Source organism: Ascaphus truei, chromosome 13 (assembly GCF_040206685.1).
Source record: "Ascaphus truei isolate aAscTru1 chromosome 13, aAscTru1.hap1, whole genome shotgun sequence".
Classification (NCBI taxonomy): domain Eukaryota; kingdom Metazoa; phylum Chordata; class Amphibia; order Anura; family Ascaphidae; genus Ascaphus; species Ascaphus truei.
This window is the reverse complement of record NC_134495.1, coordinates 17,701,991-17,726,657: the sequence shown is the minus strand read 5'-3', so window position 1 is coordinate 17,726,657 and position 24,667 is coordinate 17,701,991. Positions and strand designations below refer to the sequence as shown.

Genomic DNA, 24,667 nt, shown 5'->3' with positions numbered 1-24,667 from the left:
TCACTCAGATATATCTCTGAACGGCTGTGGATTTGTCCCTGCACTTTGCTTACCAGGAATGCACATACGACCTACATATTCACTGCACATAACAGAAGGATACAGGGAGTCTTCAGGAGGCATGTTCACCTCTCCGTAATAGATATATCTCAGCAGAGACTCGAAGGCCTGTTTACTTGGCACCATTTCACCGATTGAAATATTCACTTGTCCATCCTCGGGCATGAACGAGCGGAACATCGCCTCAAAGTAGCTGCAGTGATAGATAGAAAGGTATGATGTACAGAGAGGGGATGCACAGAGAGGGGATGCACAGAGAGGGGATGTACAGAGAGGGGACGCACAGAGAGGGGATGCACAGAGAGGGGACGCACAGAGAGGGGACGCACAGAGAGGGGACGCACAGAGAGGTGATGCACACCCGAGACACTGGCTTCTATTTACATGCAAAGCCATCAATGTCTCATTGGAGACGAGTGAAGATCCACTTACTGTACAAGCTGCCATCAGCAGCAAGGCGACCTGCTGCTACCTGATCTTATTCCCACTTCCCCTCTCCATGCATTGTCACCAGATCGCCCTCTTATACCGTGTATACAGGGTTGCCACCGCTCCGGCTTTCACCCGGAGTCTACGGATTTCCGGTCACGTATCTCCGAGCTTACCTAGTAAACCTCCTGGCGGCGGCGGCATCCGCAACGTCCTCCCAGCATCTCCCTCTGCAAACTACGGCCAATATGGCTGCGCGGCGTGAAATGGTGCCATGTTGCCATGCCAACGGGAACGCTACACGACACCCGATGCCATGACGAGACGCTCCGCGACATCACTATTTTTCATTGAAATGCTCCTGCTGTCACTCATTTATTCTGCACTATTACACAGTACTTATTGGTTATGATTTCTGCAGAAAACTAATAGCAGCAATGGGATCAATAGTTTCATTATTGGGGACAGACCCGTTATTTGAAAAGCCAAACAAATGTACAGAAATCAGGTCTTAACATTTTTTTTTAAAATTAATTCAAAACATTTAAAGAGTATTTAAAACATTGGAAATTAAAAACAAGGAACCACTTGGCCTTCCCATTTTCCGATCTGTTGTAAAACCGGAGACACCGTCGGATCCTCAATAACCAATGACAATACCCAAACGGATCATGACCAGAGCCCTTATGTCCTGAGTGGGGAGGCATCTGGGTTCCAAAGCCCGAGGGCGATTGGAAGCTCGAGTTGAACTTTGAAACAAATTTTCAAATCCGAGCCAAAACCCAAGAAATCTTCAGATTTTTTGTTATTCGTTGTGTTTTTTCTTTTCTTTTTTTAAAACTGCTGAACATTCGAGTTGGCCCCAAAAAGTACTTTTTTGCAAAAAAAAAAAAAAAACTTACAAAGTTTAAGTACCTGCTTAATTTTTTATTTTTTTTTACAGATGGTGGTACAATTTCAATCAATTTCCAGCTAAACTAAGACCCATCCCAAATTAAAATGTTGTAGCACCAAACCCCTTCACTTCACTGAATTTACAGTGATAACCTACTGTATTAAGTTTTTGCGCCGTTTTATCACTTTTCACCGGTAAGTAGCACCAAACCCCCCCAGTGAGCACCATGGTACCCTCTGGCAAACCACAATCCCGTAACCGCTCCCTCAGAGGGGGTAAGGTGATCGCGGCATCCCTTAACATGGAAACGGACCTCTTCCATATCCCTGAATTACAGATCGCGTAAAGGCCACCTGTCCTTATGGTTCCCCCATTGTAGCGCCGAACCCTATGACGTACAGATGTAGCAAGAGCAATCGTTTCCGGCACCGAGGGGCAAGCTGCGACAACGTTACCCCGGCGCCGATGGAGGGGTCTGATACAGAAGCGTGGACCCCTCACCGCAGTAGACACGGTCTCCAGAGCCACGGATTCTCGCTTTTCCAGCCGTGGCTCCGGAGATCGTAAATATCGCTACATCTTGGGGTAACCCCAGAGGGTTAAATCAATACGTTTTATTAGAACCGATTTACAAGGCGCCAACAGCACGTACGTCACAGATACACAATATCATAGTATCACAAATATATTCTCACGTTTACATAAACTAATATACAGTATGGAGGTCACCCTCCTCATCCCAATTATTCCACAGGGCTGCTATGATTGGGTATAATGGGGTGTTTGAACGCTGAGTGGTTATGGAAGCTACGTGCATTAGACACAACGCACCTGGAGCGAGCAGCCAGTATGGCTTTGTGTGCAGGTCTGGGGTGTCCGTCTAGCAGCAAAGTGATGTCGCAGAAATCTCTACCTGCCCCCTCCAGGTACGCCTTCATATCCTGGACCAGAGAGGTGCCTGAAACAGACCACAGGTGCGTTACAGCTCAATGCAAATAAACCATTGGTGGGCAACAGACGGCCCCCCGTCGCAGACGGAGGGAGCTGTTGCTGGAGTGGATCGTCGCTTCTCCTCGCTTCCTCATCTGCTACATGATAGTGCGCTGATAAATGCTGTCCCTCCCCTGTGCTAATCATACTTAATGCAAATATTTCACCGTTGAAGTCATTTTTTAAATCTACATACACTTTGATTTGCTTTGACCCAATCTTGTGCCATATGGGAGATCTTACTATTAAGAAGAAGAAAAAAAAAACACGTTTGGTCCACCCCTCCGTGAGATATCGCTCATCTGTGACATCATAATGCCCATAACCTGGTGGCAGATATGGCAAGGCAGATAGCTATAAAGTTTAGACAGCTTGTCAGTTGACATGCGAGGAGAAAGCGAGAATGCTGGAGAAGGAGGGAGAAGCGGAAAGAATTGATGACATTCTAAGGAATTAGCTGAAAGATACAGGGAGGGAAAAAGGTTGTGGGGGGGGGGGGGCGAGAGAGAAAGTGGGGAAAGAATAAAAGTAAAAACTGTCGTTTTGTGGATGGTGGGGTTGGTATGCGAAGCACGCGTCGGCGAAGCCCTACAGTAGTTATCCTAAATAAAATGTTAAAAAAACACCTGTCCTAAAACCAACGGTAATATAGGGTAGAAAAGGGGAAGTCAATTTGTATTTGGAAAAAAAAAAGGCGGTTTTGCTTATCAGAACAACACAATAAAAATAGAGTATTTCTACAAAGTAAATCTCTCCCAAGTACATGGGTTTTAAGTTCTTCAAACATTGAAACATGATGTTAAGTAGCAAACCCGGTGGATATAAAACGAGAGATGAAATAAGAATCTGCCCATAGTAGTTTTCTTTACTATGGCACATTTTGGATGTTTATAGCGATTTGTATGTTTAAAAAAAATAAAATAAATGTAATTGATGCTGGGATAAGATCACTACGGATGAGGTGGTGGACATCCCGTGATGGCACAAAAAATACAATCCAAGAGTGTATTTGCAGACGTTATTGTCTGTCGTTCAAGGAGCGTCACTTTTGATCAAAATCTGTCAGAATGAAATCTTCCGTTTTCAAATACAGGCATACCCCGGTTTAAGGACACTCACTTTAAGTACACTCGCGAGTAAGTATATAGCGCTCAATAGGCAAACGGCAGCTCGCGCATGCGCCTATCAGCACATCCTTAACAGCAATACCAGCTCCCTACCTGTACCGAAGCTGTATGTAAGCGGGGAGACTATCGAGCCTGTTACACATGCGTTATTTACATCAGTTATGCACGTATATGACGATTGCCGTACAGTACATGCATCGATAAGTGGGAAAAAGGGAGTGCTTCACTTTAAGTACATTTTCGCTTTACATACATGCTCCGGTCCCATTGCGTACGTTAATGCGGGGTATGCCTGTATAATAGTTCCCCCCCCCTCCCACCCCCTCGAGTGCGTGGCATTCTCTCCATGTGAACAAGGACAGTTACTAGAGCTCAAATACGAAGCACCAACTTATAGCAAAAACACAACACACCTATGTCGACGGGTTGATCCGAGTGTAGACGAAAGGGAGGCTGCTGCTTCCTGCGCACAATCTCCACTATCAGAGACGAGGACAGGTGCTCAAACTCTTTCATCATTATCACCTGGTTGAAGTGGGACTCCTTCACCACAAAGTTCAAGCAGTGTTCCTAAAGCAAAATCAAGAGAGCCAAGGTCACTTGTAGGGCAAACATGACCTGTTGAGCACCGAGTTTGGCAGTTAAAGGCGCAATCGCTCCTAAAACGAATGTGTACCAATGGGAGTGACTTGTTTAAGAGGTTACACACCTGGGACATTGTTGCTTTTATATCAATATTTTCATATTTATTTTAATTTATATTTATTATAATTATTTCATATCAATTTTTTCCCTGCGAACACCACCCACCGTCTGCTGTTTGAGATTCATTTATACATTAAGTCAGAACCCTCTATTGACGTTGGAGCAAAGTTAAACTCACGCCCTCAAAGTGTATTTGAATTTCCATTTTTATCTACTATATATTTGTGAAATCACTGTATGTCTGCGTCCCAAGGGTCAATCGCATTGGACCTTGGCCCTGTCACTCCGGCTCAGGCCATGCCCGCCCCCGCACACCTCTCATTGGCCTACGTCCAACACCAATGCCACACTGTCCCACCCCTCACTGACTCATTGGCCTGCGTCCAATGGCCGCCCCCGCACACCTCTCATTGGCCTGCGTCCCACCCCTCACTGACTCTCATTGGCCTGCGTCCAATGCCCGCCCCCGCACACCTCTCATTGGCCTGCGTCCCACCCCTCACTGACTCTCATTGGCCTGCGTCCAATGCCCGCCCCCGCACACCTCTCATTGGCCTGCGTCCAACACCAATGCCCTAATACAGTGTTTCCCAAACTGGCTTGGCTAGAGGGGCGCCGCGATCAGGGCCGCCAGCAGCGGGAAACAAGGGCTGCTAGCTCATTTAAAAAAAAAAAAAACCTCTGAGGGGAAGCAGAGGAGCGGTCACGTGACCGCTCCCATCCAATGGGACTGCAGCCTGCCCGGCATTGCAACTTCAGTGCCCGGCATTGCAACTACAAAGCCACGTGTGTGTGTGTGTGTGTGTGTGTGTGTGTGTGTGTGTGTGTGTGTGTGTGTGTGTGTGTGTGTGTGTGTGAAAAACGGGCTGCAGGGTGTGTGTGTGTGTATATATGTATATATGTGTGGTGTGTGTGTGTATATATGTATATATGTGTGGTGTGTGTGTGTGTGTGTGTGTGTGTGTGTGTGTGGTGTATGTATATATAAATATATATATATATATATATATATATATATATATATATATATATATATATGTATGTATGTGGTGAGTGTGTGTGTGTGTGTGTGTGTGTGTGTGTGTGTGTATGTGTGGTGTATATATATATATATATATATATATATATATATATATATATATATATATATATATTGTATATATGTGTGGTGTGCGTGTATATATGTGTTTTATTTATTTATAAAATATTTTACCAGGAAGTAATACATTGAGAGTTACCTCTCGTTTTCAAGTATGTCCTGGCACAGAGTAAAACAAATAATACATGTGTGGTGTGTGTGTATATATATATATATATGTGTGATGTGTGTGTGTGAATCTACACACAACGCACAAACACAGCACACACACACATTCACACAACACCAAACACTGCAGACTGCCTCTTCAAACCCCCCCCTCCCCTCCACGCCACACATCTCCCCTCCCGCAACCGGACCGCGAGGCCGCGGCCTCCACTCACACACCATGGCAAACGATGTCCCTCCCCCTATCCCGCCACCTCACACAGTGTAGCTCCCGCGAACCGCACAGCACGCCTCATCTCCTGCACCTCACACAGCTCCCTACCGCAACCAGACCGCGAGGGCCCCCTACCCCCGCTACACCATGCCACCAATGTCCCTCCCCCTATCCCGCTACCTCACACAGTGTAGCTCCCGCTACACACCACTCCTCCCGCTACACACCACTCCCTCCCGCTCCATTCCCTCCCCGGCAGGGGAACAGGCAGGCTGCCACGCGGCGCCTAAGATGGCGGACCCCCTTCCTCCCCTCGCGCTCCATTCCCTCCCGCTCCACTCCCTCCCGCTCCACTCACCACCCTCCCGCTCCATTCCCTCGCGCTCCACTCACCACTCCCCTCCCGCTACACACCACTCCCTCTCGCTACACACCACTCCCTCCCGCTACACTCACCTCCCTCCCCGGCGGGGGAACAGGCTGCCACGCGGCGCGTAAGATGGCGGACCCCCTTCCTCCCTCGCGCTCCATTCCCTCCCGCTCCACTCACCTCCCTCCCGCTCCATTCCCTCCCGCTCCATTCCCTCCCGCTCCACTCAGCTCCCTCCCCGGCGTGGGAACAGGCTGCCACGCGGCGCGTAAGATGGCGGACCCCTTCCTCCCTCGCGGCGCCGAGTGAGAAGATGGCGGCGGCCGGAAGTACAGGTAGGTGTCGCGTGTGTGTGTGTGTGTGTGTGTGACACTGCCCCCCTCCTGTCCACTGCCCCCCCTCCTGTCCACTGCCCCCCTCCTCCTGTCCACTGCCCCCCCCTCCTGTCCACAGCCCCCCCCCTCCTGTCCACAGCCCCCCCCCCCCTCCTGTCCACAGCCCCCCCCCTCCTGTCCACAGCCCCACCCCTCCTGTCCACTGCCCCCCCTCTCCTGTCCACTGCCCCCCCTCTCCTGTCCACTGCCCCCCCTCTCCTGTCCACTGCCCCCCCTCTCCTGTCCACAGCCCCCCTCTCCTGTCCACAGCCCCCCCTCCTGTCCACTGCCCCCCCTCTCCTGTCCACTGCCCCCCCTCTCCTGTCCACTGCCCCCCCCTCTCCTGTCCACTGCCCCCCCTCTCCTGTCCACTGCCCCCCCTCTCCTGTCCACTGCCCCCCCCCTCCTGTCCACTGCCCACCCCCTCCTGTCCACTGCCCACCCCCTCCTGTCCACTGCCCACCCCCTCCTGTCCACTGCCCTCCCCCTCCTGTCCACTGCCCCCCCTCCTGTCCACTGCCCCCCCTCCTGTCCACTTGCCCCCCCCCCTCCTGTCCACAGCCCCACCCCTCCTGTCCACTGCCCCCCCTCCTGTCCACAGCCCCCCCCTCCTGTCCACAGCCCCCCCTCTCCTGTCCACTGCCCCCCCTCTCCTGTCCACTGCCCCCCTCTCCTGTCCACTGCCCCCCCCCGTCCACTGCCCCCCCCCCTCCTGTCCACTGCCCCCCCCCTCCCTGTCCACTGTCCACCCCCTCCTGTCCACTGTCCACTGCCCCCCCTCCTGTCCACCGCCCCCCCCCCTCCTGTCCACTGTCCACTGCCCCCCCCTCCTGTCCACTGCCCCCCCCCTTCCTGTCCACTGCCCCCCCCCCTCCTGTCCACTGCCCCCCCCTCCTGTCCACTGCATCCCCCTCCTGTCCCACTGCATCCCCCTCCTGTCCACTGCCCCCCCTCCCCCCTTCCCACCGCCTCCCCTCCCCCTTCCACCGCCTCCCCCCCCTTCCCACCGCCTCCCCTCCCCCTTCCCACGCCCCCCCCTTCCACCCCCCGCCCCCCCCCACCGCCCCCCCCTTCCCACCGCCTCCCCCCCTTCCCACCGCCTCCCCCCCCCCTTCCCACCGCCTCCCCTCCCCCCTTCCCACCGCCCCCCCCTTCCCACCGCCCCCCCCCACCGCCCCCCCCTTCCCACCGCCTCCCCCCCCCTTCCCACCGCCTCCCCTCCCCCTTCCCACCGCCCCCCCCTTCCCACCGCCCCCCCTTCCCATCGCCCCCCCCCCTTCCCACCGCCCCCCCCCCTCCCACCGCCTCCCCTCCCCCCTTCCCACCGCCCCCCCCTTCCCACCGCCCCCCCCTTCCCACCGCCCCTTCCCACCGCCTCCCTTCCCACCGCCTCCCTCCCCACCCCCTTCCCACCGCCTCCCCCCCCCCTTCCCACCGCCTCCCCCCCCTTCCCACGCCTCCCCCCCCCCTTCCCACCGCCTCCCCCCCCCCTTCCCACCGCCTCCCCCCCCCCTTCCACCGCCTCCCCCCCCCCCTTCCCACCGCCTCCCCCCTCCTTCCCACCGCCGCCCCCCCCCCCCTTCCCACCGCCGCCCCCCCCCCCCTTCCCACCGCCTCCCCCCTCCTTCCCACCGCCTCCCCCCCCTTCCCACCGCCTCCCCCCCCCTTCCCACCGCCTCCGCTCCCCTTTCCCCCCCCCTCCGCTCCCTTTCCCCCCCCCTCCGCTCCCCTCTCCCCCCTCCGCTCCCCTTTCCCCCCCCTCCCGCTCCCCTCCACCCCCTCCTCCCCTCCCCTCCACCCCCCCTCCCCTCCCCTCCACCCCCCTCCCCTCCACCCCCCTCCCCTCCCACCCCCCTCCCACCCCTTCCCCCCCGCTCCTCTAACCCTTCCCCCCCCCCGCTCCTCTAACCCTTCCCCCCCCCGCTCCTCTAACCCTTCCCCCCCCGCTCCTCTAACCCTTCCCCCCTCCTCTAACCCTTCCCCCCTCCTCTAACCCTTCCCCCCTCCTCTAACCCTTCCCCCCTCCTCTAACCCTTCCCCCCTCCTCTAACCCTTCCCCCCTCCTCTAACCCTTGCCCCCCTCCTCCACCCCTTGCCCCCCTCCTCCACCCCCTTGCCCCCCTCCTCCACCCCTTGCCCCCTCCTCCACCCCTTGCCCCCCCCTCCACCCCTTGCCCCCCTCCTCCACCACCCCCTCCTCCCCTTCCCGCCGCCCTTCGCCTTCCTGCCTCCCCACCCCCGCCTCTGCCTTTCACCCGCCCTTACTCCGGCCGCCTCTGCCTTTCACCCACCGCCTCACAGCCGCTGCACGCACTCAACAGACACCCGCCACACTCGACACATACCTGCCGCCACACACACCTGCTGCCTCCCGCCCCTACGCACCGACATCACTGTCCCACCGCCTCACACCCTAGCAGGACCCCCACGCACAGACAGCACTCACAACCCACGCGCCACCCGCCGCCTCACACCCTAGCAGGACCCCCACTCACAGACAGCACTCACAACCCACGCGCCACCCGCCGCCTCACACCCTAGCAGGACCCCCACTCACAGACAGCACTCACAACCCACGCGCCACCCGCCGCCTCACACCCTAGCAGGACCCACACTCACAGACAGCACTCACAACCCACGCACCACCCGCCGCCTCACACCCTAGCAGGACCCCCACTCACAGACAGCACTCACAACCCACGCGCCACCCGCCGCCTCACACCCTAGCAGGACCCCCACTCGCAGACAGCACTCACAACCCACAGCGCCACCCGCCGCCTCACACCCTAGCAGGACCCCCACTCGCAGACAGCACTCACAACCCACGCGCCACCCGCCGCCTCACACCCTAGCAGGACCACACGCCTCACATTTTTACATCACTTATGGCACCAAAATATACATTGTACTGTGGTGTGGTTACAATAAACCATTTTTATACAACATCGTATTACATTTTCTTCCATCTTTCTTTTTCAATATTATTATCCAACCTTTACAACAAATACTCACCTATTGTTCCACAATTTATAAATAATACTACCTATTACGCATTTACATCCCGGGCAACGCCGGGTCTCTCAGCTAGTAAATAAATAAAAGTAGGAGCAGTTCCCCCAAAATGACCGGCTTTAGAGGAGCTCACGTTCAAGATAGATTACCAACCTAATTTGTGTTTTGTTTTACCCAGCTGTTTTTGATTTGAATTAGAATTCAGAAAGGTCAAGAACCTGCAGTACAGTGTCCACATGGCAACTCCTGTTGTTTATTTTCACTTTCTTCACTTTTCTATGCTGGCTACAAAAGGGCCTAACCCTTTTAAAAAAAAAAAATAAATAAAAAAAAAAGTCTTATCTTAATTTTCTCAGATAAGCGAGAGGGGCTTGGCTGCCATATGCTTTGAGGCTCATTTTTAGGAACCAATCAACTTTTACAATATGGGTTGCCTGTGTAACATGATGCAGACATCAGAGGGAACAGAGCTGAGGCTCACGTAGAGAAGGATTCCCGATAAAAAGTTCACTGCAGACACGGCTACGTATAAATACTCCAGTACAAAACAGGCAAGTCCACTCAACCACCCACAGGAATAACCCCCCTTTACACTGCACGGTGCCGCTTCCCATACTCTGGAACATTAGAAACCTTGAGCAAAGCAGATCGAGTTTTACCTTTAATTCGTCCAGCTGTAGCTTGTTGGCATTTTCACACACCCCAAGGACGTTCTGAAGGTCAACCGAAGCCTCAATGTACTGCACACATAGTTGCTCCAGGCGCGAGAGTTTAAAGTGCAGAGCCAACTTGTATACGTCCATAATGAGAAGCACGTCCTGCACGTGACCTGCGGCATGAGATGGAACACTTTTCAAATCCACTCCTTCCAAAAAGTATGGTCACAGTAGAACATAACTGTATATAAATGGAAAAAAAACATGTGTATATACATATACACACACACCTTCAAATAGCGTTGTGCGTGAATGTGTGTATACAGTGTATGCGGTTGTGTGTGGGAGGGTGTACGTGTACATGGCTGTGTTTAAGTACAGTATGTGGGCGTCTGTGGATGTACGTGGCTGTGTATGTGTGTGGATGTACGTGGCTGTGGGTGTGGGCGTACATGGCTTTGTGTAAGTGCAGTATGTGGGTGCAAATGGATGTGTAAGTACAGTATGTGGGTGTGTGGGAATGTACGTGGCTGTATGTGAGGTATACGTGGCTGTCTATATGTGTGTACGTGGCTATGTGCAAGGACTGTATTTTGGTGTGTGGATGTATGTGCGGGCTATCCATGCTCAGTATGTCTGTGTGGGTGTACATGGCTGTATGTAAGTACAGTATGTGGGGTGTGGCTGTGTGTGGGTGTAAATGGCTGTATGTAAGTACAGTAGGTGGGGGTGTGGCTGTGTGTGGGTGTACGTGGCTGTGTGTAAGTGACAGTATGTGGGGGTGTGGCTGTGTGTGGGTGTAAGTGGCTGTGTGTAAGTACAGTATGTGGGGGTGTGGCTGTGTGTGGGTGTAAATGGCTGTGTGTAAGTACAGTATGTGGGGGTGTGGCTGTGTGTGGGTGTAAATGGCTGTGTGTAAGTACAGTATGTGGGGGGGTGGCTGTGTGTGGGTGTAAATGGCTGTGTGTAAGTACAGTATGTGGGGGTGTGGCTGTGTGTGGGTGTCAATGGCTGTGTGTAAGTACAGTATGTGGGGGGTGGCTGTGTGTGGGTGTAAATGGCTGTGTGTAAGTACAGTATGTGGGGCGTGTGGCTGTGTGTGGGTGTAAATGGCTGTGTGTAAGTACAGTATGTGGGGGTGTGGCTGTGTGTGGGTGTAAATGGCTGTGTGTAAGTACAGTATGTGGGGGGTGGCTGTGTGTGGGTGTAAATGGCTGTGTGTAAGTACAGTATGTGGGGGGGTGGCTGTGTGTGGGTGTAAATGGCTGTGTGTAAGTACAGTATGTGGGGGTGTGGCTGTGTGTGGGTGTAAATGGCTGTGTGTAAGTACAGTATGTGGGGGTGGTTGTTGGGTGTAAATGGCTGTGTGTAAGTACAGTATGTGGGGGTGTGGCTGTGTGTGGGTGTAAATGGCTGTGTGTAAGTACAGTATGTGGGGGTGTGGCTGTGTGTGGGTGTAAATGGCTGTGTGTAAGTACAGTATGTGGGGGTGTGGCTGTGTGTGGGTGTAAATGGCTGTGTGTAAAGTACAGTATGTGGGGGTGTGTGCTGTGTGTGGGTGTAATGGCTATGTGTAAGAATGTGGGGGTGTGGCTGTGTGTGGGTGTAAATGGCTGTGTGTAAGTACAGTATGTGGGGGTGTGGCTGTGTGTGGGTGTAAATGGCTGTGTGTAAGTACAGTATGTGGGGGTGTGGCTGTGTGTGGGTGTAAATGGCTGTGTGTAAGTACAGTATGTGGGGGTGTGGCTGTGTGTGGGTGTAAATGGCTGTATGTAAGTACAGTATGTGGGGGTGTGGCTGTGTGTGGGTGTAAATGGCTGTGTGTAAGTACAGTATGTGGGGGTGTGGCTGTGTGTGGGTGTAAATGGCTGTGTGTAAGTACAGTATGTGGGGGTGTGGCTGTGTGTGGGTGTAAATGGCTGTGTGTAAGTACAGTATGTGGGGGTGTGGCTGTGTGTGGGTGTAAATGGCTGTGTGTAAGTACAGTATGTGGGGGTGTGGCTGTGTGTGGGTGTAAATGGCTGTGTGTAAGTACAGTATGTGGGGGTGTGGCTGTGTGTGGGTGTAAATGGCTGTGTGTAAGTACAGTATGTGGGGGTGTGGCTGTGTGTGGGTGTACATGGCTGTGTGTAAGTACAGTATGTGGGGGTGTGGCTGTGTGTGGGTGTAAATGGCTGTGTGTAAGTACAGTATGTGGGGGTGTGGCTGTGTGTGGGTGTAAATGGCTGTGTGTAAGTACAGTATGTGGGGGTGTGGCTGTGTGTGGGTGTAAATGGCTGTGTGTAAGTACAGTATGTGGGGGTGTGGCTGTGTGTGGGTGTAAATGGCTGTGTGTAAGTACAGTATGTGGGGGTGTGGCTGTGTGTGGGTGTAAGTGGCTGTGTGTAAGTACAGTATGTGGGGTTGTGGCTGTGTGTGGGTGTAAGTGGCTGTGTGTAAGTACAGTATGTGGGGGTGTGGCTGTGTGTGGGTGTAAGTGGCTGTGTGTAAGTACAGTATGTGGGGGTGTGGCTGTGTGTGGGTGTAAGTGGCTGTGTGTAAGTACAGTATGTGGGGGTGTGGCTGTGTGTGGGTGTACGTGGCTGTGTGTAAGTACAGTATGTGGGGGTGTGGCTGTGTGTGGGTGTACATGGCTGTGTGTAAGTACAGTATGTGGGGGTGTGGCTGTGTGTGGGTGTAAGTGGCTGTGTGTAAGTACAGTATGTGGGGGTGTGGCTGTGTGTGGGTGTAAGTGGCTGTGTGTAAGTACAGTATGTGGGGGTGTGGCTGTGTGTGGGTGTAAGTGGCTGTGTGTAAGTACAGTATGTGGGGGTGTGGCTGTGTGTGGGTGTAAGTGGCTGTGTGTAAGTACAGTATGTGGGGGTGTGGCTGTGTGTGGGTGTAAGTGGCTGTGTGTAAGTACAGTATGTGGGGGTGTGGCTGTGTGTGGGTGTAAGTGGCTGTGTGTAAGTACAGTATGTGGGGGTGTGGCTGTGTGTGGGTGTAAGTGGCTGTGTGTAAGTACAGTATGTGGGGGTGTGGCTGTGTGTGGGTGTAAATGGCTGTGTGTAAGTACAGTATGTGGCTGTGTGTGGGTGTAAGTGGCTGTGTGTAAGTACAGTATGTGGGGGTGTGGCTGTGTGTGGGTGTAAGTGGCTGTGTGTAAGTACAGTATGTGGGGGTGTGGCTGTGTGTGGGTGTAAATGGCTGTGTGTAAGTACAGTATGTGGGGGTGTGGCTGTGTGTGGGTGTACATGGCTGTGTGTAAGTACAGTATGTGGGGGTGTGGCTGTGTGTGGGTGTAAATGGCTGTGTGTAAGTACAGTATGTGGGGGTGTGGCTGTGTGTGGGTGTAAGTGGCTGTGTGTAAGTACAGTATGTGGGGGTGTGGCTGTGTGTGGGTGTAAGTGGCTGTGTGTAAGTACAGTATGTGGGGGTGTGGCTGTGTGTGGGTGTAAATGGCTGTGTGTAAGTACAGTATGTGGCTGTGTGTGGGTGTAAGTGGCTGTGTGTAAGTACAGTATGTGGGGGTGTGGCTTGTGTGGGTGTAAGTGGCTGTGTGTAAGTACAGTATGTGGGGGTGTGGCTGTGTGTGGGTGTAAATGGCTGTGTTTAAGTACAGTATGTGGGGGTGTGGCTGTGTGTGGGTGTACATGGCTGTGTGTAAGTACAGTATGTGGGGGTGTGGCTGTGTGTGGGTGTAAATGGCTGTGTGTAAGTACAGTATGTGGGGGTGTGGCTGTGTGTGGGTGTAAATGGCTGTGTGTAAGTACAGTATGTGGGGGTGTGGCTGTGTGTGGGTGTAAGTGGCTGTGTGTAAGTACAGTATGTGGGGGTGTGGCTGTGTGTGGGTGTAAATGGCTGTGTGTAAGTACAGTATGTGGGGGTGTGGCTGTGTGTGGGTGTACATGGCTGTGTGTAAGTACAGTATGTGGGGGTGTGGCTGTGTGTGGGTGTACATGGCTGTGTGTAAGTACAGTATGTGGGGGTGTGGCTGTGTGTGGGTGTAAGTGGCTGTGTGTAAGTACAGTATGTGGGGGTGTGGCTGTGTGTGGGTGTAAGTGGCTGTGTGTAAGTACAGTATGTGGGGGTGTGGCTGTGTGTGGGTGTAAGTGGCTGTGTGTAAGTACAGTATGTGGGGGTGTGGCTGTGTGTGGGTGTAAGTGGCTGTGTGTAAGTACAGTATGTGGGGGTGTGGCTGTGTGTGGGTGTAAGTGGCTGTGTGTAAGTACAGTATGTGGGGGTGTGGCTGTGTGTGGGTGTAAATGGCTGTGTGTAAGTACAGTATGTGGGGGTGTGGCTGTGTGTGGGTGTAAATGGCTGTGTGTAAGTACAGTATGTGGGGGTGTGGCTGTGTGTGGGTGTAAGTGGCTGTGTGTAAGTACAGTATGTGGGGGTGTGGCTGTGTGTGGGTGTAAGTGGCTGTGTGTAAGTACAGTATGTGGGGGTGTGGCTGTGTGTGGGTGTAAGTGGCTGTGTGTAAGTACAGTATGTGGGGGTGTGGCTGTGTGTGGGTGTAAATGGCTGTGTGTAAGTACAGTATGTGGGGGTGTGGCTGTGTGTGGGTGTAAGTGGCTGTGTGTAAGTACAGTATGTGGGGGTGTGGCTGTGTGTGGGTGTAAGTGGCTGTGTGTAAGTACAGTATGTGGGGGTGTGGCTGTATGTGGGTGTAAGTGGCTGTGTGTAAGTACAGTATGTGGGGGTGTGGCTGTGTGTGGGTGTAAGTGGCTGTGTGTAAGTACAGTATGTGGGGGTGTGGCTGTGTGTGGGTGTAAATGGCTGTGTGTAAGTACAGTATGTGGCTGTGTGTGGGTGTAAGTGGCTGTGTGTAAGTACAGTATGTGGGGGTGTGGCTTGTGTGGGTGTAAGTGGCTGTGTGTAAGTACAGTATATGGGGGGGTGGCTGTGTGTGGGTGTACATGGCTGTGTGTAAGTACAGTATGTGGGGGTGTGGCTGTGTGTGGGTGTAAATGGCTGTGTGTAAGTACAGTATGTGGGGGTGTGGCTGTGTGTGGGTGTAAATGGCTGTGTGTAAGTACAGTATGTGGGGGTGTGGCTGTGTGTGGGTGTAAGTGGCTGTGTGTAAGTACAGTATGTGGGGGTGTGGCTGTGTGTGGGTGTAAATGGCTGTATGTAAGTACAGTATGTGGGCGTGTGGCTGTGTGTGGGTGTAAATGGCTGTGTGTAAGTACAGTATGTGGGGGTGTGGCTGTGTGTGGGTGTAAGTGGCTGTGTGTAAGTACAGTATGTGGGGGTGTGGCTGTGTGTGGGTGTAAGTGGCTGTGTGTAAGTACAGTATGTGGGGGTGTGGCTGTGTGTGGGTGTAAGTGGCTGTGTGTAAGTACAGTATGTGGGGGTGTGGCTGTGTGTGGGTGTAAATGGCTGTGTGTAAGTACAGTATGTGGCTGTGTGTGGGTGTAAGTGGCTGTGTGTAAGTACAGTAGGTGGGGGTGTGGCTGTGTGTGGGTGTAAGTGGCTGTGTGTAAGTACAGTATGTGGGGGTGTGGCTGTGTGTGGGTGTAAGTGGCTGTGTGTAAGTACAGTATGTGGGGGTGTGGCTGTGTGTGGGTGTACGTGGCTGTGTGTAAGTACAGTATGTGGGGGTGTGGCTGTGTGTGGGTGTAAGTGGCTGTGTGTAAGTACAGTATGTGGGGGTGTGGCTGTGTGTGGGTGTAAGTGGCTGTGTGTAAGTACAGTATGTGGGGGTGTGGCTGTGTGTGGGTGTAAGTGGCTGTGTGTAAGTACAGTATGTGGGGGTGTGGCTGTGTGTGGGTGTAAATGGCTGTGTGTAAGTACAGTATGTGGGGGTGTGGCTGTGTGTGGGTGTAAGTGGCTGTGTGTAAGTACAGTATGTGGGGGTGTGGCTGTGTGTGGGTGTAAGTGGCTGTGTGTAAGTACAGTATGTGGGGGTGTGGCTGTGTGTGGGTGTAAGTGGCTGTGTGTAAGTACAGTATGTGGGGGTGTGGCTGTGTGTGGGTGTAAGTGGCTGTGTGTAAGTACAGTATGTGGGGGGGTGGCTGTGTGTAAGTACAGTATGTGGGGGTGTGGCTGTGTGTAAGTACAGTATGTGGGGGTGTGGCTGTGTGTAAGTACAGTATGTGGGGGTGTGGCTGTGTGTGGGTGTAAGTGGCTGTGTGTAAGTACAGTATGTGGGGGTGTGGCTGTGTGTGGGTGTAAGTGGCTGTGTGTAAGTACAGTATGTGGGGGTGTGGCTGTGTGTGGGTGTAAGTGGCTGTGTGTAAGTACAGTATGTGGGGGTGTGGCTGTGTGTGGGTGTAAATGGCTGTGTGTAAGTACAGTATGTGGGGGTGTGGCTGTGTGTGGGTGTAAATGGCTGTGTGTAGGTACAGTATGTGGGGTGTGGCTGTGTGTGGGTGTAAGTGGCTGTGTGTAAGTACAGTATGTGGGGGTACAGTATGTTTACACGTGGTCTCCGCTCACCTCTCCGTGGATACTTGATCTTGTCCGTGTATAAGAATTGCATGAGCACCTCGAACGGCTGAGGTTCAGCATCCCGGATGGTCACCTCCAGCATTGGCTGCGGCCGCTTGACGTGGCCGCCTGGGTTCTCCGGCTTCTGTGGCGAACTTTGTCCTTCATCTTCCAGCTCCTGCTTCAATTTCTTATTGCACAGAAAAAACAGATACTGATTAATGGGCTAACTGTTCCCACAAGGAACCGGGTACATGTGGTACATGTGGGTATAAATCCTCAAAAAGGTACCGTTCAACCCTTTGCTTTTTCACTGCATTTCTTGCCCAGTCTAATACCAATGGGGTTAAAGGAGATAGATATATAGATATATATAGCAAATGGAAATATTACTGTATGCTCATTTGCATGTCTTAGACAGGTCTGCAACCCCGCCTTTCACCATTATCACCCAGCACTTCCACTGCAGCAAGGGATTCTGGGAAATGACATGCAAATGAGCACACAATGGCACCTTTTGCTTCAAAACCATTAACATGGTTCCCTATAGGTTAATGGTGAAAGGCGGGGTTGCAGACCTGTCTAAGACATGCAAATGAGCATACAGTAATATTTCCATTTGCTATATGCTTTGCTGTGGAGGGTTTTTGTCACTTTTTTAACCCACCGTGTGTGTGTGTGTGTGTGTGTGTGTGTGTGTGTGTGTGTGTGTGTGAATATATATATATATATATATATATATATATATATATATATATATATATATATATATATATATAGCATTTTTGGGTGATTTGTCTATATCTATATATATCTATATATAGATATATATAGTGGTTGACAAATCACCCAAAAATCTACTCGCCAAACCAAAAAATCTACTCGCCACCTAGTCCCGCCCCCAATAACGGCATGCTTGGGCGTCCATGAGGAGGTCGCCACGGGGTCAAATCCAGTCGCCATGGGCCTGTAGGTGAATGGATTTGTCAAACACTGTATATATAATACTAGCTGAGAGCCCCGGCGTTGCCCGGGATGTTTGTGGTGTGGGTGTGGCATTTGGGTGGGGAGTGGTCCACACGGCCCATGTGCGGTGGTAGTGCTGCTGGGGCTGTACTGATGGTGATTGTATCGGTGTGCTGATTTGGGAGGGTTTGGTGCTGATGTGGGGGTGCGGATGTGGGTGTGCCGATGGGGGAGGTGCAAAGGTGGCGATGTGTGGGTGCTGATGGTGTTGATGGGGGCTGGGAATGGTGGGGAGCCGAGAATGCCAGTGTGCTGGGGGGGCATGGGATACCGGTGTGCTGATGTGGTGGTGCTGGGGTGTGTGTGTATACATGTTTGTGTGTATACATTGTATGTGTGTGTGTGTATACATGTGTGTGTGTGTGTATACACGTGTGTGTGTATGTGTATACACGTGTGTGTGTATACACGTATGTGTGTGTATACACGTGTGTGTGTATACACGCGTGTGTATACACGTGTGTGTGTGTGTGTATACACGTGTGTGTGTATACACGTGTGTGTGTATACACGTGTGTGTGTGTGTATACACGTGTGTGTATACACATGTGTGTGTGTATACATTGTGTGTATGTATATATTGTGTGTGTGTATACGTGTGTGTGTGTATACACATGTGTGTATACACGTGTATACATGTTTGTGTGTGTGTATACATGTTTGTGTGTATACATTGTATGTGTGTGTGTGTGTTTGTGTGTACATTTGTGTGTGTGTACACATGTTTGTGTATACGTGTGTGTGTGTGTATACATGTGTGTGTGTGTGTATACATGTGTATGTGTGTATACATGTGTGTGTATATACATGTGTGTGTATACACATGTGTGTGTATACACATGTGTGTGTGTACACATGTGTGTGTGTATACACATGTGTGTGTATACACGTGTGTGTGTATACACATGTGTGTGTATACACATGTGTGTGTGTATACATGTGTGTGTGTGTATACATGTGTGTGTGTGTATACATGTGTGTGTGTGTATACATGTGTGGGTGTATACATGTGTGTGTATACATGTGTGTGTGTGTATACATTATGTGTATGTATACCTGTGTGTATACGTGTGTGAGTGTATACGTGTGTGTGTGTGTGTACATGTGTGTGTGTGTATGTCTCCATGTGTGTGTGTGTATGTCTCCATGTGTGTGTGTGTATGTCTCCATGTGTGTGTGTGTATGTCTCCATGTGTGTGTGTACGTGTACATGTGTGTGAGTATACGTGTACATGTGTGTGTGTGTACGTGTCTACGTGTACATGTGTGTGTGTGTGTGTACGTGTCTACGTGTACATGTGTGTGTGTACGTGTCTACGTGTACATGTGTCTACGTGTACGTGTGTGTGTCTACGTGCGTGTGTGTGTACGTGTGTGTGTGTGTACGTGTGTGTCTACGTGTGTGTGTATGTGTGTGTGTGTATGTGTGTGTGTGTCTACGTGTGTGTGTTTGTGTATACGTGTGTGTGTTTGTGTCTACGTGTGTGTGTTTGTGTCTACGTGTGTGTGTTTGTGTCTACGTGTGTGTGTGTATACACTTGTGTGTGTGTACACGTGTGTGTGTGTACACATGTGTGTGTATACACATGTGTGTGTGTATACACATGTGTGTGTGTGTATACACGTGTGTGTGTGTGTATACATGTGTGTGTGTATACATGTGTGTGTATATACATTATGTGTATGTATACCTGTGTGTATACGTGTGTGAGTGTATACGTGTGTGTGTATGTGTACATGTGTGTGTGTGTATGTCTCCATGTGTGTGTGTATGTCTCCATGTGTGTGTGTATGTCTCCATGTGTGTGTGTACGTGTACATGTGTGTGAGTATACGTGTACATGTGTGTGTGTGTACGTGTCTACGTGTACATGTGTGTGTGTGTGTACGTGTACATGTGTGTGTGTGTGTGTACGTGTCTACGTGTACATGTGTGTGTGTGTCTACGTGTACATGTGTGTGTGTCTACGTGTACGTGTGTGTGTGTCTACGTGCGTGTGTGTACGTGTGTGTGTGTGTGTGTACGTGTGTGTGTACATGTGTGTCTACGTGTGTGTCTATGTGTGTGTGTGTCTACGTGTGTGTGTTTGTGTATACGTGTGTGTGTGTCTACGTGTGTGTGTGTCTACGTCTGTGTGTGTGTGTGTGTGTGTCTACGTGTGTGTGTGTGTGTGTGTCTGTGTCCCTGTGTGTCCTTTGGCCCGTGACTCCGCCTCAGGGAAGGGGGGGGGGGGTGGTGGGAAGGGGGGGGGGGGGTGGGGGGGAGGTGGTGGGAAGGAGGGGGGTGGGGGGGAAGGGGAGGTGGGGGGGAAGGGGAGGGGTGGGGGGGAGGTGGTGGGAAGGGGGGGGAGGTGGTGGGGAGTTGGGAAGGGGGGTGGGGGAGGTGGGAAGGGGGGTGGAGGTGGTGAGGAGGTGGTGGGAGGTTGTAAGGGGGGAGTGAAGGGAAGGTGAAGGGGGGGTGAAGGTGGGGGTGGAGGGGAGGTGGAGGGTGGGGGTGGAGGGGAGGTGAAGGGGGGGGTGGAGGGGAGGTGAAGGGGGGGGGGTGAAGGGGGGGGTGGAGGGGAGGTGAAGGGGAGGTGAAGGGGGGGGTGGAGGGGAGGTGAAGGGGGGGTGGGGGGGGGTGAAGGGGAGGTGGGGGGTGAAGGGGAGGTGGGGGGGGGGGGGTGAAGGGGAGGTGGGGGGGGTGACGGGGAGGTGGGGGGGGTGAAGGGGAGGTGAAGGGGGGTGGAGGGGAGGTGAAGGGGGGGTGGAAGGGAAGTGGAGTGAGGGGAGGGGTGGGTGAGGGGAGGTGAAGGGGGGTGAGGGGAGGTGAAGGGAGGTGAAGGGGGGTGAGGGGAGGTGAAGGCCGCTCCCTCATCCGTCCGGCCGCTCCCACGTGTATCTGAGGCGGGAGGCAGCTTGTTGTGGCCGCTCCCCCGCTGTGTCCCGGGCGCTCGCTCGCTCCGCTGACTGTAGCGGCGCCGGGGGGGGGGGGGGGGGGGGGGGGGGGGTGGAGGGGAGGTGATTTGAAGGGTGGTGAGGGGTGGGTGAAGGCCGCTCACTCACCCGTCCGGCCGCTCCCACGTGGAACTGAGGCGGGAGGCAGCTTGTTGTTGCCGCTCCCCCGCTGTGTCCCGGGCACTCGCTCCTCCGCTGACTGTAGCGGCGCCGGGGGGGGGGGGGGGGGGGGGTTTGAAAGCGCGGGAGACACGGGGAGAGGAGGAGGTGCGCGCGGATGTGGAGGCTGATTTCGGGGAGGAAGAGGCGGAGGCTCCGGCGGGTATGTGAGCCCCCCCCGGGTTATACATGCTGCTAATGTACACCCCCCCCTACTGTGTGTGTGTGTGTGTGTGTCCGTGTCCGTGTGTGTGTGAGTGTGTGTCCCTGTGTGTGTGTGTGTGTGTGTGTGTCCCTGTGTGTGTGTTTGTGTCCCTGTGTGTCCTTTGGGCCGTCGTGTGTGTGTGTGTGTGTGTGTGTGTCCCTGTGTGTGTGTTTGTGTCCCTGTGTGTCCTTTGGGCCGTCACTCCGCCTCAGGCCAATGAGAGGTGTGCGGGGGCGGCCCAAGGGACCAATGAGATTTCCCCTAGGGACACCGGACATCCAGCAGGCAGGCAGGCAGGCATACAGTGCTTTCACTAATATAGTATAAGATATATTATATTATATATTTCTCTATCATACTTAAAGCAGCTATTCCATCCATTGATTATTTGGAGAAGGACTGAACAAAGGGGTTCACTAGGACTGGAGATTCCTGGTTCCAGAGAAACGTTAAGAGGACAGGTGCCTTCATAGGAACGGACAGGCTCGCCTGGAGTTACCCGTCTGTTCAACACACCTCCAAACATTTGAAAAGGCGAAGAGGGACACCTGACCACATTCACTAAAACAGACGCACTTTTTCTGCGCTTACTGACATTCTCTTTAATGGTAGTGGTGCAAACCCGTGTGCGACAAACTTCATGTATACAAACACATTGCCCTATACACACACTCACAATGAACTTCAACACACACTATCCGTGCCCTCACACAGTACGGTATGCTGAACCCCAGTACATAAATATACACACACGCTGAACTTGAACACACAACTACGCACTTTTACACATGGAATCCTAGCACGAAAATACACGTCTAGACAATGGCAGCAGCACACATATACATTGTAGGCCTTGTGGAAATCCTTTTAGGAGTTATGGGGTGTGTCATTTAAATATACTTTGCATGTCCCATTAGCATATCTCCCAGGTATCTAAGGTGTGCTCCTTTTTGAGCACAAGTGTCTCTCCCTATCATTGTTTGGAGGGTGGTTTGAGGGGATATATATGGTACTTGGAGACACAAGACCTATTTTAGGCACCCATCTCCAAGGAGGACAACTCCTCTTCCATTCCCAGTCATGTGATCACACCGAGGCGCCATCGCGACGAGCCAGGCCACGCCGGTGCCGCGGCCCCTTCAACACTCAAAAGGGTTCATCAAACAGCAGCAACGGGATATTATCCTCATACCGACACTGTACTTAATCACAGACCAGAAACTAAACCTGTTTCACGTAAGACGCGGGGGGAACATGATTGCTGCCAAATACATGTCATTACGCACTTGTCGTTGCCTCTCGCTCGCTTGCGTGATTTTCTTCCGGAGCCATTTGCAGCGCGCCGTCACAATGGCTGCGTGTCCGCGCACCCGCTCCCCTTTCTGGGATGAAAGAAGGCGTGAATTTTATTACTCCTCCTCAGAAAGCCCTTCTCAAATACGGACGTCAAAATACTTTGTGTGTTTTGCTTACAATTTCTGTCCCCCCTATTTGAGTTTATGATGCAATAGATCTTTTCAAATCAAGGGCTTAAGTTATGAAACAGGCAAATCATAAATTGCAGAGGTGTTTCATGCCCGAGGGCTTTCCCCTTCATGCCCATGAAGCATAACAGACACAAAACAAGATTATGGGGGGGGGCGGGGAGGGTAAAGATGTGACAGTGTGTTTGTAGGTCTTCCAAAAGTCCACAAACCGGCTTCCTTCATGGTCATGTCATCCAGTGGTTAAGCCGCAGAGAAGGATTCTGGGTAGTGACATGCCAATGACCTTTTAGATGGTCTGCTTCTCTTTGCAGCCAGTACCAGCTTCACATTGCAGAAATCAATGACCAAGTGCAAACGTCTGACTCCAAAAGAACGAAACCGCTATCTAAGTTTGCCCACAGATTCTGCGTCTTGCATGGCTCGGGCTTGGCGGTATGTAGCGGCTTAATGCAGCAGACAACAAAAAAAACTCTGGGGAACCCATGTAATCAAGTGAATAGGAAGCTTCAGGCGACATGTCAATGGGGTGCTTATTGCCATTGCACTACCCAGAATCCTTCTCTGCATCATTGTATGATGTAATAGGGTAAATGAGTCCGGTTTGAGGACCCAGGAAAAACATGCAAACACACTCTATAAAAAGGTATGGAACGTTATATGGTGTTACTAGTGCATTCTGTTATGCGGGTGTGTTTGAGCTCACCTAGTATAAAACACTTCTACAATATGGCAGTCTGAAGCTCCCTCGTTACAGGAGGTGGTGGCGGGTTTGTGTGTATACACAATGTTTCACTAAGAAATTTGTGCACTCATAATTTATCCTTCATAACGCAACGGGAATTTTCGCCGGCTTTAATTGCACTGAATCGCAGATACCACGAATGCTTCATATATGTAACCATTTAGGCACTTTTATGCATTCCACATGGACCCTGGTTGCTCGGTCCGAGCCTGCTTTCTTCTCTAGAAACCGTGAAGATGTTTCATCCACAGGACAATGAGAAATGACGCATGTCGAATGAAGGAACCTGCTAAAAATGGCGTTCACCTGTGACCAAAACGCCGCAGAGCATCTCGCCGCGATGTCCGCTCCTGCGCCCGACTGTCGTCCGCCGCAACACCCGAACCGGCAATCCAGGCCTGCCGCGCCCGACAACTGCAAGCTTAAATGTCCCGCACAGGACCACTAAACTGCCTAGGACAGGCCGCTCCGACGGGCCATCTTTAAAATGTCGGAGCGGGCCGTCAGGACATTCAGTTGTTGGAGCGGTAGACGGCGGTCGGGCGCAGGAGTGGACATCACGGTGGCGTCCCGTGGCAGAACGGCGGCAGCGTTTTGGTTGGGCTTGCATCATTTTTTGATCAAAAGATGCATCTAAATAGCTCCTTTGTTAAAGGTGTAATCCAAGCGCTTTTTTTTCTTCTTTTTAACATTAATTTTTTTACACAGGATTGAACCCCGTTCACATCAGGACCGGGACCCCCCCTGCTTCCAAAGATACTTCCCTCCATTGTAGGTGCCGGTAGTCGCTCTGGCTGAACAAGCTGGGTTTCAAGTTTAAAGCTCCCGCGTCACGTGGGCCAATAGGAAGCCGAACCTGATGAGGTCGCAGCTTCCTATTGGCCCGCAGAGTGCGGAAGCGTCCAACAGCGGCCATTATTATTGCCCCCCCCCCCCCCGCTTCAATACTGTGCAAAAATATATAAATAAATGGTTTTTTTTTAAAAAATCAATTTGCTGCTTTAAAAGATTTCGGATCAAAATGTAAAAGTTGATTAATAAATTGAAAGCCAATTTGGGAGCAGCGCAGGGTTTCCCAAAACAGACTGGTGAGTATCGTATCTTTCCCGTACCATGAAGCATGTGCTCAGAGTTACACAAACTAAAATAAAAATACACTTCTTTCCTGCACCAACGAACAGGAAGACTGGGGCAGCGACTCACTTCTCCCAGAACAAACTCAAGATCGCAGAACTGCTGGTTCTCAAACAGCCTTCCGTAATCTTCATGTAAACTGCACTTTGGGTAACCCGAAAACTGAAAACAAAAAACAAAAAAAAAAGGGTGAGAATTTTAAAATATATCCGCCTTATTTGCATGTATCCCTTCTGAATATTGCACAGTATGTAAAAAAATATTGCACAGTATACAGGTCGAATATAAAAAAAAACACACATTATGCAGTTTGAAGATAAGATGCTCTTCTGCACTATACAATGTCACTCTTCTAAAATACAGCCGTTATACTCAGTACTTGGGCAGAACAAAGCAGACCTAGGGTGTATGTAGGTGTTGGAGGGGCAATACCAAGTAGAACAAAACAGAACTAATGGCAGGGCTGT

The 24,667-nt window shown here is 51.9% G+C and overlaps 1 protein-coding gene across 3 annotated transcripts in view; it reads right to left on the bottom strand.

The window, feature by feature from the left end:
- LZTR1 (leucine zipper like post translational regulator 1) overlaps positions 1-24,667 on the bottom strand; it is a 57,970-nt gene that overhangs the window by 11,685 nt on the left and 21,618 nt on the right. For all 3 annotated transcript variants that reach the window (XM_075568718.1, XM_075568719.1, XM_075568720.1), the window contains 7 exons: positions 24,270-24,362; positions 22,124-22,219; positions 16,520-16,700; positions 10,103-10,272; positions 3,915-4,071; positions 2,216-2,342; positions 104-253 (listed from right to left, as the gene is read on the bottom strand). In XM_075568718.1, coding sequence (XP_075424833.1) covers positions 104-253; positions 2,216-2,342; positions 3,915-4,071; positions 10,103-10,272; positions 16,520-16,700; positions 22,124-22,219; positions 24,270-24,362 — 974 coding nt within the window. The remainder of the gene's footprint in view (positions 1-103; positions 254-2,215; positions 2,343-3,914; positions 4,072-10,102; positions 10,273-16,519; positions 16,701-22,123; positions 22,220-24,269; positions 24,363-24,667) is intronic.